Source organism: Pteropus alecto, unplaced genomic scaffold (assembly GCF_000325575.1).
Source record: "Pteropus alecto unplaced genomic scaffold, ASM32557v1 scaffold76, whole genome shotgun sequence".
In the NCBI taxonomy this organism is placed as follows: domain Eukaryota; kingdom Metazoa; phylum Chordata; class Mammalia; order Chiroptera; family Pteropodidae; genus Pteropus; species Pteropus alecto.
Window position 1 is genome coordinate 14,652,755 of NW_006443138.1, and position 15,318 is coordinate 14,668,072.

At 32.5% G+C, this 15,318-nt stretch overlaps 1 protein-coding gene across 6 annotated transcripts in view; it reads right to left on the reverse strand.

Annotated features, from left to right (window-relative positions):
- The window catches only part of PPP1R12A (protein phosphatase 1 regulatory subunit 12A), a 131,443-nt gene that overhangs the window by 85,041 nt on the left and 31,084 nt on the right, over positions 1-15,318 (reverse strand). For all 6 annotated transcript variants that reach the window (XM_025040957.1, XM_025040956.1, XM_025040958.1 and 3 more), the window contains exon 2: positions 1,595-1,725. In XM_025040957.1, coding sequence (XP_024896725.1) covers positions 1,595-1,725 — 131 coding nt within the window. The remainder of the gene's footprint in view (positions 1-1,594; positions 1,726-15,318) is intronic.

The window sequence follows — 15,318 nt, forward strand, 5'->3', positions numbered from 1 at the left end:
CTTAAGGGGAAATAAGCCACAGTCAGAGGGCTCTCTGGAAAAGGTTCCCCTTCTTGACATACACAGATTATGTATAACAAGAGCCCTTACTCTTTAGATCTTTTTAAATCTGATACCCTTACTTGCAGCTAAAACCATTCCAAGTGACAGAATGGGTTATCAATCAAGTCTATGGAAATTATTCCATAGAAAATCATTGAAGACAATTATTATTGTGTTTTCAAACTCAGAAGCATGAATAAAAAAACAAAACACAAGGACTAAACATCTGAAGAAAGACGGGTTTTCATTTTCCCAGTGGAGATAAATGATATAATGATAAAAAGTTAATATATACTGAGTATTTCCTATGTGCCAAGTACTATGCTTGATGGGTTACCTCGGTTAACCCTCACGACAAATCTAGAAATTATTATTCCCATTCCATACAGGAGAAAACCCCTTGAGAGTGGTTGAGAAAGCCTTCAAAATCCACATAAGTTGACTCCAGACCCTAATTACCAAAGTTTTAAGAACAGCTAAAGATAAATGTACATTAGCACTATTTTTTTCTAAAGAAGAAAAATGATGAGCATGAAAAGAACAGAAAGGAATAAGGAACTTGAGAACCACGATATAATTATGAACAACTACTATTAGTTTGCAATAGCAAAAAGACTTCCTCATTTTACACAAAAGAAATCAAGGCACAGAAAGAGGAAACAAATTACCAAAATATATAGTGCAGTTAGTGTTAGTGTCTGTAATAAAACTCAACTTAGACCTTTTGATTCCCAGGCCAGACCACCAAACATCGAGCCTCTGTTTAAAATGAAGTATTATATCTCCAATATACATGAGGAAATGTGAAATATACAAAGAAATAAAACCATGAAGGCTTACTAAGAAAGATCCACAGAAGGCCCATATCTAATATTTATTAGCTGAAAACCTTTAATGTGAACAGACAAAACTGTTTATGGTATTGATATATAGTAATAAGAAAAAATAATTTTATAAAAAAATTATTTTGTCAGGATAGCTATACTTGTTAAAAGCTTAAAGAATCGAATTTTCTTGGAAAGTAGCCATCCATTAAAGGTAGTTAAGAATACAATAACTATTTCTCACTGCATTTCCTAAAAAACATATTATTAGGAAACAATCTTAATAAAAAAACTTAGCAAGCATATATATACTGACTAATTGGAGAACTATGTACCATATTCTCTCTAAAGCAAAGTAATTATTGTTATTTTCCCCTAACAATTCATGATTACACAAGAATAGACTAGATTGCTAAATATTAACCTTGAATCATTTGACAATCTATGTGTACTCAGAAGTAAAGGAGATGGGACTGGAGAAATATGTACAATTACTCATATCGATACAAACTACCAAAAGCCAAAGAGGGTGAGGAGACAGGAAGATGATTTCCTATCAAGAGACTCACTATTTGGATTCCTAAGAATCATCCTCTTTCCTGGAAACAATAATTTTCATGAATTACAGTAATATAAAAGTTCACTCATTTACCTTTAACAACAATTTCTGTAAAATCTCAGGTCTCTAACATTTTATTTGGATAAAAGTAAATAGAGAACTGACTTACTCTGCAATATCGAGATATCCACAGGAAGCAGCTGCATGTAGCGGTATCCAGCCTTCATTATCAGGTTGATTAATATTTGCTCCATTTTCTACCAGAAACTTCACCATATCAACATTGTCATCAATGCAAGCCTAAAAACACAAAAGAAAGCATGATTAGAAAAAAATGTGATTCAACACTCCCAATAATACACCAAAAGAATAAAATTCCTACTTTGCTGCTTTTGTAACATAAAATATTCTCTGTAAATTAGTCAGCTGCTCTCTTGATTGTACTACTACTCAGCAGGCTAATGAACTAATTGTAAGAGTTCTTGCTTAGATACCTGTACAACAGTAATGTATGTGAGTAAACTCTTTATGCGAACCCCATGAGGAAAACAAGTATATTTCATTAAAATGAAATCAAAACATTATAATTAAGTACCAATAATATCCTCTATAGCAATGGTTCCCAAAATGTGGTCTATTGAGGGGAGAGAGATCCTTTCAGGGAGTTGACATGGTCAAACTATTTTCAAAATAATACTAAAATGGTATTTCCCCTTTCCACTGTGCTGATGTGTGCATTTGAGGGTGCAAAAGCACTAGTGGTAATATTGCTCATGCCTTAGCACAAACTAAGACAGTAGCAAAAAACAATAACAAAACCAAAATTCTACTAATAGTCACTGTCTTCACCACTATGCACTCAGTTTAAAAAAAAAAAAAGTTTTACTTATGAATGTCCTTTATACAAAGCAGTAAAAATCATAAATTTTATTAAATGTTGACACTTAAATACATACCTTTTTAATACTCTGTGGAACAAGAAAGAAGTATACATAAAGCACTTCTTATGAGTATAAATGACTGCCTTGACAAAAACTACTTGTGTAATTGAGTTGCAAGCTGAACTAGCCACTTTTTCCATGCAGTATCATTTTTACTTAAATGACAAACTATAGTTAGTCTAATTTGGATTTCTGGCAGAAATTGTCCTAAAAGTAAACAAAGTAAGCCTGTCATTTCAAGAAAAACAACAGTACTTGTTGCCCATGATAAATTCCAAGCTTTCAAGAGCAAAATAATTATTTTAATTAAAAAATGTTGATTAACATTGGTTAAGTATTACTATTTTAAAATGAATTAATAAATACTTAAATTCCTCAGTTTTAACCTCTAGTACTGTAAATATTAATACATACAACCTACAGAAACAAAAACCTTTTGGGGTCTTTTAATAAGTTTTAAGGATATAAAGGGGTCCTGAGATGAAAAAGTTTGAGAACCTCAGCCTGTTGTAAATAAAGGAACTTTTATCAATGCTTACTTTGTGTCAAGTGGTATGATTGGTGCTTTATCTATTTTACTGATTTATATACATTATCCTCACGAAAACCCTCATGTGAATAAGAATTTTGCTGTATCCCTAGCACTTAATACAGTTCTTGCCATGTGGTAGGGGCTCAAAAAATGAATGAATGAACAAGAAAACTAAGATTCAAAGAGATTAAGTAGCTTAAATAAGCTACACAGGTAGAAAATAATAGAGCTGAGATTCTAACACAGATGTTCCGATTCCAAAAAATAGCTCTTTGCACACTTACCACTGCTTTCCACGGATGTTCCTAGTTCATCAATGTATTTCTCACCTATCTGCGGTCTCTACAACAGGACATCATACGTTCTAGGCACTTTAGTGTTTGTTGTAAATGAAGCCAGCTTTGCTTCACTTATTACAGACACAATTAGTAGCATTTTCTTAGAAAATGACAAAGTTGGTGTCAAGAAAAACACTAAGGATAAAGTACTTACATCTAAAATGGAAAAGCACTGATGGAATCATAGCTTTTGGCTCCAGGCTTTAGTTCTGACTGACACAAATTTTGTGGACAAGTAATTTAATCTTTTGGGGGCTTTGGTGTCTTTATTTTTCAAGTGGAGGGAAGAAGCTAAAATTCCTTAATGCATTTAACATTCTTATGTATTCATCATTCTTCTCCTTAGAACAATTTTTTAAGCAAGGTCGCAAAGTGCTCAAACAAGTACTTTACACATAGCTGAGGGTAAATAAACATATAAGTAATATTCATATAAACTTTAAATATACACTGCTTGGGAAAAGTACTGTTTTTTTTTTCAAGGAGCAGTGGTTAAAGAAAGAGTAGGAGAGATTGAAAACCATAGCTATCTAATATCAAAGGAAGAAACACCAAAATTCTATTGTATTAGTAAGTAGTTTATAAAATGCTAAGATAGCTAATGACTCACAGTGGCTTGAAATAATAGACCTATTCATAAGCTTAATAATTTTTCTTGAGAAAAGATACTAAGTTTTATTCTTCTTTTCTCTCAACCTCTTTTAGTTCCTACAGGCTACAAAGCAGCATTCTGATTTTTATCATCAATTTAAAAACATAAAACTCTACTTGATAAATGTATCTAAAAAAATGATTCTTTATAAAGGGATATGAGAAAATATTCAGAATATATTAAGTTTTTTAAAAAGGATACAAAAACAATTAGCCTAATGAGTCCAATTCTACTAAAAATTATGTACACAAAAAGAATAGAAAAATATATATTGAAGGTTTAGTTATTACCGTTGGTTGTGAGACTGAATAATTTTTATTTTCTTCTTTAAATTTTCCTTTATTTTCAAAAGTTTACATGAATAGGCAGTGTTTACATAAAAAGAAACTCTAAGATTGATTCTTAAATGAGAACTCATGTGAAGAAACAACCAAATTGCTAATGAAAGTTTTAAAATTCATATAACCCCTTCGGAAAAGCATTCAATAGTATGTACTAAAGTTATGTAGATTGATAAATGGGGTAGGGTGTATGTGTATATGTGGGGTGGGGGGGGGTGGCGGGGACAGTCTATTCATGTAATAGAATCCTATACATCAAAGAAAAAAAGAACAAAAAGAACAAACTACTACTACCTTCAATAACATGGATGATCCTCACAAATATAAACAGTGAAAAAAGGCAGACACAAAGGACATATATTGTAAGTTTCCAAACAAAGCTAATCTCTGGTAATAAAGCTCAGAGCCATGGTTAAATGTGTGGGAAAATAATGGGGAGAGTATGTGGGAACTTTCTGGAGAACTGGAAATGTTCTCTACTTTTCTGATTGTTACTTATGCATACACATATGTAAAAATTTATTGAATTGTATACTTAAAAAGCTATGTACTTTATTGTACGTAAGTTATCTCAATTTAAAATGTAAAAAAAAAAAAGAAAGAAAAAAGGCTACCATTTACTCAACTCCTACTATGCATTACTTCCAGCATACGGCACTACTTTTTCTAAATTGTACATGCTAAAATACGTCTTCCTGTAATTTCCATCCCCTCCTTCTTGAAACTTCACATGTCAAATGGTATCCTACTTTTAACTGATAAACTTTTAAATATTATAAAGACTTTTTCCGTGGAGAATTCTCACATATTTTGTAGACTATCCCTAATTCCTTTAGCTACTCTTCATATTATATAGGCCAAGGAACTAGAAACACACGGGATGGAAAAGATCACATGATAATATATGAGACTAGTCCATAAATAACAATGATCATATAAGGGAATAAGAGCAGCAGGTATAAAGTTCTAAAATATCACTGGGAATATAAAGAAATCTTGCGACTAAGATGGTCCACAGAGGTCTCATTAAGGAGTATATATTTGAGAAAGGTTTTGAAGATTACATGGGAGTTATTCATTTAGCAAGTTAACTGGAAGGAACATCAATGAGCAAATGCACTATAATTACAAAAAATGCATAGAACAAACAAATAGCAAGTCATCCAGTGGCATAAAGCATCTGTTAATTATAAAACAGGATAAGGTTAGGTGGTAAAAGGTCTGAACATACTGCAGGTAAAAGATATGAATATAATGCAAAGGTGACTAGATTTGATACTATAAGTCAAGGGTTTCCAACCCCTGGGCCATGGACTGGTACCAGTCAGTGGCCTGTTAGCAACCAGGACACATGGCAGGAGGTGAACGGCAGGCAGGCAAGACAGCGAAGATTCAGCTGGCATCACCGCCTCAGCTCCACCTCAGATTATCAGGCATTAGATTCTCATAGGAGCACTGGTCCCTTCTTGCCAAAAAGGTTGAGGACTGCTGCTATAGACTGTTTTAAATCTACTTTCTACTCTCGCACATCAAAAGAACCTATTATACTCCCATCAAGAACAATGGCTCAATTCAGCAGTAGGGGGAAGCAAGAGAAAACATTTTAGAATTTCAAGAAGATGATGTTTGAGAATCTATTCAGAGTTTTTAAGTAGAGGGAATGACATGATCAGTTCAGTATTTCAGAAAGATTACTGGAAGTAATGTAAAGAAAGTATTTCAGAAAGATTACTGGAAGTAATGTAATGTAAAGGGAAGAGCTTGAACTCAGCAATTGTAGTTATTCAGAATGGATCTGTCTTAAGAAGAATTTAGAGGAGAAAATGTGCAAGATTAATTAAAGATTGAATATGAAGCGTGAAAGATAGGGAGAAGCCATAGAAATAAATACCACAGGATCAAGGAGCAAGTTGGGGAAAGATGATTTTAACTCTGGATATGCTGAACAGGTGTCTGTATAACTAACTAACCATGCATGTACAGTGGTCAACTGAATATGCAGATCTTTGAAAATAAATGTGGGATGGAAATATCAATTTGGGATTATCTGCATTAAGATAATAATTAAAACAATGAGACTTGAGATCACTCAGAGAGAATGTAGAGAAGTGATTATGAAAACATTAAAAGGGTTAAGATTAAATGATAATATATTCTACTTGGAAAACAATGACATTTGTGGTATTTTATTAATTTAGTTAAAGAGAAAGTTCTCAAGTTCACCATCTATTAAGAGAGACAATACACAAGTAGATGATTATATCAAAAGAAATATGATAAATACAATTATAGAGCTGTGCACTGCTTAGTGTGGAAGTTCAAGGGAAAAAAATAACTAAGGAGAATGGTGGTAGCCAAGAAATATTTTCCTGGAGAAGATTCTACTCCTGAGCTTAACATATGAACAAGTGACAAACACTTCCTGGTGTATGAATGCAAAGTTGCATATGGTGAGGATTAACGTGGGCAGGATTTAGAACAGAGTTTTATTTGCTTTATATTATAAGTAATTCTTTGAGGTTAAAGATGAAGATTTTTCAGAATAGTTAATTTTTAAAGTTTTTCCATTTTAAGAAGGTGATTACCCTATTTGAAAAAATTAACATATAGGAATAGCCATTTCCCAGTAAATCATGGTTGCTGATTTTGATTTAAAATATTTGTTTCTCAGTATAAGAAACACCTACAAAAATAACTGAAACAGTTCATGTTAAATCTGCATGTTCCTTTAAGTTTTTGAAATGTTTTAATATAAATTAAATGCTAAAAACAATGTCACAAAATACATATTATATATGAATCTCAAGTTTGTCATGTAAATGGTTCAAGTATTTTCCAGAACATTTATAAAGCATACACAAGAAACTGGCAAAGCATACCCATAAAAATATTGTTGCTAAGAGAATCAAAAGCTAGCACATTAAGAGACACATGATGTGCTGACTTTAAATATTTGACTAAATATGGTCAGTTTATTAAGCCATATGTGGAAAAAAACAGAACGACTCAAATATTCTTCCGAATCTTATCTGACATGTTTAAGTTTTTCTTGAATACACATTCAGAGGAATTACCAATAATAAATGGCTATGTGAAGACAGTTTTGTCATTTAAACCCAAGTACAGGCAGTTTTGTCAACTTTAGCTGTAAACTAATTGAATAAACTAGTTCAAGTATATAAAACATATGTTTTTCTTTTAAAGGGGGACAAACATTGTTCCCCACGTTTTAAGAAAAAGATGAAAAATCAAATAACGAAAAGTTGAATAAAGGAGCTATACAATGTTCGCTCAAAGTAGACAAGAGTCCATGGCTTAAAGAAAGATTTGGGATGAGGCATGTGTTTCTTAAAAAATCAGTAAATTTCATTCCTAGAAGAGATAAAAACAAATGTGTTTAGCACCTATGTAATTCGACTGAGTAAAATCACAATTACAAGTTTAGTAGCATTTGAAATGTATTCTAACATTGTTATATTCCTTTTCATGTAAGTGGTTTTGTTAAAAGTACAGTCTCCAGAACCAGACTGTCTGGGATTAATCCAGTTCTGCCATTTACTGGCCAGGCATCACTGGGTAAATTACTTAACATCCTGTGTACCACAGTTTGCTCTGGAAAATGAGAATAACAGTATCCACCTCAAAAGTTTTCTATAAGAAGTATATGAATTAAAAGATCTAGCACTTACTGTCAAATAGTAAGTTCTGTTATGTTTATATCAATACATAATCCACATTCTACATCATCCATTTATATTTTCCTTTTTTAATATTCTTACCCAAGACGTACTTTTTCATCTCTCTATAAATTACAAAAAAATTAAATGGTAGAGAGTTGTCAAATATCCCTTCCAGTACTACTTTTAGTAAAAGTCCCATCCACCTATGATTTCTAAGAGGATGATTAAATTTTAACTTAGAAAATCTTGGACATTTCAAACCTCCTTCAAACACTTTTATATATAAAAGTTTTACATAAGCTTATTCATATATATTATATACAATGCAAGAGAGTAAAGCTAAAGAAAAGATTTAGTTGTATAATGTATAGCAACTTAGGTGAAAATGTGATTTTAGTCAATTAGTTGAAATGCTTACAATTTGTGCCTAATCATTAGTAACAGTTAATTACTGATAAATGATATACAAATGAATTTGAATGTGAAAGTTCTCTAAATCAATTTCCACCTCCTTGAAACATCTCTTTATGACTCTTAGGAAAACTCAGTTCTGTTCAACTTGTGAGAACAGAAATTTGTAGATATACCAGAAAATCATCCATGTCCTAAGCATTCTGGGTGACATAGGTGTCAGTCGGTATGATTAAAGAGGAACTGGATTTAAGATATCCAAGCAAGTTTTTGTTCTATTTTAAAGAAAACTAAATTTAGATATGTCAAAGGAGGAATTACGAGTATGGTTTATATGAGGAAAATGACAAAGAACTCCAAGCAGTACTCCCAACACTAAATAATAAAAAACAAACACCCTGGTCTTGCATTAAGACTGGCAAATAAAATGAGCATGTATAATCTTAGGAGGTCATCTATAATATTTAGTTATGAAAACAGCTAATAACTTCAGCATTGCATTTAAGTTTAATTAAATTTTTTGCCTTTCTACTCTTACCACGTATATGGAAAATCTAGATGTAAAAATAAAAATCTGTTCTCATAATAAATCATATATTCAGATGATAAAATGATTGGAACAATAAATTCAAAATAGATTATAACAATGGCAAGAACATGGGGAATTCTACATTCGGATTAATAAAAGTTCTGGCTATTTAATGTATATATAGTATCCTATAGAGAATATTGCAGACAAAATGCCTGACAAGGAGAAGACATAACATATATTTGCGGACTGAAAGAACTAGACACAGCAAATATACATGCTAAGAAGATATGAAAAACATTTTTCAAATAAAAAAAATAAATAAAGTTTCTAGGGTAAAAGTAATCTAAGCACTGCTTAATATTCATACTTTATCCAACAAGTACTAATTATTTGAATGAGAATTCCCCAAACTGGAAACCATAAATATTCAAAGATTAAAGTACACCCTTTATCTACTCTTATTACACAGCACTGTTTTTTCTTTTACTGATAAATATCTATAAGGTACTGAGTTAAACCTAGAGGACCACACATTTATTTGGGGACATGATAGGTAAGAGCATTTCCTCTAGAGATTAGAATCCTTAGTGACAAAAATAAAAAATCGACTTCAGGATCATTCTCTTACACAATTTTTATTGATTGTCTACTATGTATAGCAGATTGGGCCAACCATTTTTATGATATGATACAAGGAACAGCACTAGAGAGCATATTATCAGTTTCCTTTATGCACACTGCCTGGCATATGGCACATACATAATAAATATATGTAGATTAAATCAAAATAAAATGCTAACTTCTCCTTAATGAGTAGGCATTTATGACCTGTATATGTACGTACATAAAACTATAGTAAGTATTGTGAAACCTGATACCTTTATTATTTCATGTATTCTAATCTTTTCCTCCAACTAGATGCAGTCCCTTAAGAATGGAAACTGCCTTATATACCCATAATACCTACCAGTGCTACTCAATACATTTTTGTTAATGAACTAAAACAAATGATCATGTAGTACTGTCCTTGGGATGTTTATAATCTAATTAGGAAATTAAGATATGCAGATAAAAAAGAAAAAAAACCAAGCAGTTTATATAAGCAATATAGCAATAATAATATATGTGAGTAGAGAGAGGTTGAAGAAATCTTTTTGGGAAAAATAAATCTTTTGCCAGGTTTCTTTACTGTCTAAACTCTGTTAGATAAGAAGGTAGCTACAGGCAGCTCTTTTCCTTGTTGGATCTTTTATCAGACATAGTCACTAACTGACCTAGAGGGGTTTAATCCATGCATATTTACTAACAAGAAAATTTAGTTTCAAGGGAATAAAAGCATCTACTTACTATTTTATTCAATTCAATTAAAAAAAAAACCCATCAGGTTACAAGAATATGTATTATGAGATACAGTTCTTGCCACTGATATGCCTAATCAAGAGTCTGAAAGAATATATGGCAAAAAATTAACAGAATTCAAAGTCACTGAGTTATTTTCTAAAAGCTTATCTATAATGAGGAAATAAAACTCATGGTTTTCCAAAACAAAAGATTCACGTAGTTGTTAGCTATCTAATTGTTTCTTGACAAATTTCTTCAATGTTCAGCAAAATGTGGCCAATAAAGAATAGATTATTGATGAATTCAACAAATATGTATTGAGTGCCCACTAAAGCCAAATACTATGCTAGTTGCTAGGAATACACTGTGGAAGGATATAGAGCAAATTTCTGTCTGCACTCACAGAGCTCAGAATTCAGCAGAAAAGACAGATAACTAAACAATAACAAAAAGTATGATAAATGATATGGATGTCACTAGAGTACTTAACCTAGATGTGAGAGAAGGAGAGGAGAAATCAGAATCTGAAGAGAAAGGAAATTTTTCTTTTTTGTCATGCCATGACATGGATAGGGGAAATAATAGCTGGGAAGAGGCAATCTAAACATTGGAATTATATTCCTGCATCTTTTTTAGAAAGGAAAGACAAAGATATGTCTAACAGAGGCTGAGAACCTGGGAGTTCTGCTATATTCAGATACACTTCAGCAAAAAGTATCAAAGATGAAGTAAAAAAATCTATAATTCTGGGTCCTGGGGAAACTGAAAAACTTTATTTGGTTATGTTAAACATATAGATATTTTCCATTTTAGACTACCAAGCTACTCCGTATTTCTGGGACCCCTGATGGAGAAGTTAAGGAAGCAAGTCACAAAACAGGAGGGCCACCAAACATTCGGACAGAGAACAAAGGAAAAACAAACACACAAACAAGCAAAGATGATAATTGTTAAGTATGTTGTTAAACTGTAAGAAAGGGAGAAATAAACAATTCCTAGTAAGCAAGTCATAGTAAATAGGAACCAACCTTTAAATATTTATTAATATAAATTAAGGTATGGAAAATGCCACAAAAATTATTTTATTTTAGTTTGCTGCTTGTGGTAGGTAACCTCTAAGACAGCAAAGATCCCAGACTCAAGGCAGTCACATTACGGTGTAAAACCCTCTGCTCGAGTGTGAGCTAGACTGAATGACTTGATTCTAACAAAGTGAATGAGGTAGAAGTGATGAGGTATCACTTTTGGGATTAGGTATGTATTCTCTCTCTTGCCCTCTCTTGGATCACTCACAAACCTGGGTGAATTCAATTGGTAGGTCAAGAAGCAGTCAATATGAGAGGCCCATGTGGCTCTGCCAATAACCACACGAATGAACTCTGAAATGTATCTCTGCCCACCTCCAGCCCCCCTAGTTAAACTTTCAAGTGAGATCTGACTCCCAGCCAATAGCTTGAGGGCAATCTCATGTGAGACCTTGAGTCAGAAGCACCTAAGTCACATCCAAAATTCCTGAACCACAGAATATGTGAGATAATATTTATTATTTTAAGTTTAGGGGTAATTTGTTATGCAGCAATAAATAACAGCTACATTGCTAGATATCTGATGAACATAGAGGCATTTATATTAGTTTTCAATGCTTCAGCTTGTATGTTTCCAAACGTTATGTTCCCTTTTCTACTTAATCTCTAATCTGTCTTTTCTTTTATTTCATCTCCTCTTAAATGTCATCAATTAGTTTTTTAAGCTAGTTATCTAAATTTAGACCTATCACTCCATTTCCACCAGTCCAAAGCTCAACCACTGGACTGTCCTTCATTTCTTGAAATCCTGAAACGATCTGAAGTTACGACTTCAGAATAAATAACAATCAACTGATAATATGCCAGTACTCCTACTTGATGAGTAAAAGGGTATAACAGCATAACCTTCTAAATGATCAGAACTATCTCAATAAATACAAAAATTATTATAGTCCTTCAAGATTTACCTTTTATGGAGGAAGGTCATATAAATAGCAAGAAGGGAAAAAGTCAGCTTTTATATAATCTTTTGCATTTGAAGGAAAGGGATATGTGTCATTTTGTATTGCATAATTCATTCATTTATTCACTTTTCCCAAATTATTATAAAAAGATGCTAGTACTTTTATATTTACAGATAATGAAGTTTTGACATGCCTTGAAATATAAATCACTACTAGTCAAAAGAGAAATAAGGCAGAAATAAGAATACCTAAATTTTAAATTTGCCTCCTGAAACAACTGTCAGTATGGAGCACTTTTGTAAGCAATTTTAAGAAAAATTTACTGCAGTATTTCTCAAACTTTCTACGAAACTGCTGAACTAGAAAAGTTAATAAAAGAATCTTTCTCGGAAGCTAAGCAGGATCGGGCCTGGTTAGAGTACTTGGATGGGAGACCACCTAGGAAGACCAGGCGCTACAGGTGTGAAAAATAAGGGATAGTAAGCTGACAAGGTCCTTGCAATCTGTGAGGTCGACAAACGGTTGCCTCACCTAATAAACAAACAAACAAACAAACTTGCAACCCATCCCCCCGACAAAAAAGTTCTTAAAAACAAGTAAATTTAGGAAATACTGGAATAAAACAGATTTCTTTACTGCAGAACTTGTCAAGTAACATTTATTTTTATTACCAAAATCTATTTTATGTCTAAGTTGAGGTAACCATTGTTCCATACATACAATCTATCTGTAATATAATAAATGTGTGTACCATTGACTGTGATTTCCAATTCTCTCTCGGATATTTTTAATCAATAACGAATAATTTTATAATTTTACTATTTTAGAGAGAAAACTTAGCATGTGGATTTCATGTACCAATAACTGCATAAGTCCAGAAAACTTTTGAAAGATCTTCTTATTGCTTACCTAAACTAGACATTCGATGATTAACAAGGCTGACTCGACACATGACAAATGAGATTTTCATCTTTTTGGATAGTTCTCCAGCTATCTAAAAGACTGACACACAGCTCTTTCTGTCAGAAAGACCAAGGCTACAAAATTCTGCTGAGGTAGATGTGACAAAAGGTTTTCAGATAAAAAACTCAGTGCTAAGAACCCCACGAAAAGCACATCCTTAGCCCCATCTCAAAAAAAGCAGATTGGCAGAAGAAGAAGGTTGAGTCCAATTGCGAAGAGAAAGTTACCTAACAAAATTTCAATTCTTTTTGATCATAAGAATTAACGAAGGTAGTTTGGGACATTAAAACTTCTCTGGAAGAAAACAAAAGAGTACTCCCAAGTAATGTCTGAGGCACTGCTGGACCCTACAGATTGCTCTTCAATTTAGTCTTCTTTTAGCCATCTTAAGTCTTAATTTCTAAGGCCTTCCCCAGACTATGTTAATGTAGCTAGAGTTGAATCACTCTCTCTTCTATTTTCTGTTAACACCATGAACATGTGTCCTAACACTCAAAACAATGTATTATAATTACCTACCCATAAGTACTAACTCTGCATTCATTTTCTTCTCCTTCTGCCTCCACTATACTATGAGCTCTCAAAGGTAAGGATTACATTATGTATTCATAACATCGTATCTAGAATACAATAGAAAGTAATCAAATGTTGAATGGAGGAACCTGTAAGTATGATTTAACTTCGCTGGTAGGACTCAGGAATAGGTTGCTGATTCTTTGTCACCTGTATAGATGACAATATCAGAGAAATTAATTTTTCCATGTCATATCTGACTTACTATAGGAGGATAGATAAGTTACAAAACATTTTGCCATCTTATTATGTTAGGGGGAATAATAACTTCTCTTTTCCTATATGAAAAAATGTTTAACTGATAAGAAATTTAATACCTACAAAATATTAAACTATTCTGGAGTTAGATATACAAATGAGTGATACTCATGATCACTCAAAAAAAAAAAATCATCACATTCTTCAAAGCAAATAGATGACTAGAGCTGAAAAGATAATAGCAGTGTAGAAACAAGTTATTATTTTAGCAGCCTTTTGTTTTGACTATCACTGCTGCTCTTGAATGTTCTGTTCACACCTTTCTCACCTGTGTTTCTTAACCAGATAGGGGGAGTTCCAAGGTAGGAGAGACTCCAAGCAAATAATTTCACTTTCACTTTCTCCAGTACCTGCCATTAATGAAACCTACACTTCCCATTGCACCACATGCAGATATGATCCCCTATTCTCCCTTATAGTGAGACAAAATAAACCAGAACTGCCTCTAAGTTTCCTTTTTTAAAAATTAAGTTATATAACCAGTAGCATGTAATGTGTTGTTAAAATAATATTAGCATTCTAGCATAAAACTACTGCCACAAAAGGAATTCCTTCTACTAGTAAGACAGACTTCCAATGCACATAAGGTTCTTAGTAATTTAGCTACTGTCTTGTAATAAAGGCAGCCAAGAGAGCATTGAAGACAAAGTGAAAGAAAGCCAGCTAGTTCGTTTTTTTTTTTTCCCTTTTCTTTTTTTGGAGTGTTGCCTTGCATTTCACCGAAGTCTAAAAGCTAAGTCTTGACCATATAAGGCCTTGGGATTCCCGTGGATGGAATCGCCTAGACAACAGTCAAATCTAATAACCTTAAAATAAATGAAACACACAGGTACTAACTGCCATAAAAGGATTTTTAAAAATCTAGTTTTCAAGTAAATATACTCTTGCAGATAATCTCAAAAGTATTCCTGTAAAACATTACAAATTTACAGTTATAATAGAGTAAATATTAATCACCGAAATTTCTTTTAAAAAAAATTCCTTTGATGGAAATTTTCCTAGAGTCTGTTACACATTCCTTTGTCATTTTAAATAAGTAAGAAAATGTAACTTAACTTCTATTAACTAATTATGGTATCGACTATTAAATTCTGATGTTGTACAACAGTATCCTTGTTGCCAATAGTTTTAGGCAGCTAAAATGTTACCTAAAATACTTTTTGGGAATCATGTTTGCTCTAAATAGATTTTCTGCCTTATATCTTGCTTTCATTTGTCACCTCTTTAAACTACCTGATAGCCTCCTTCTATTCTTCATTTTAATTTGTAGCTCTTAATTTGCCAAACATTAAAAAATAATTGCGCCTAATATGATTACACAGAAACTATGTGAGGACTTCT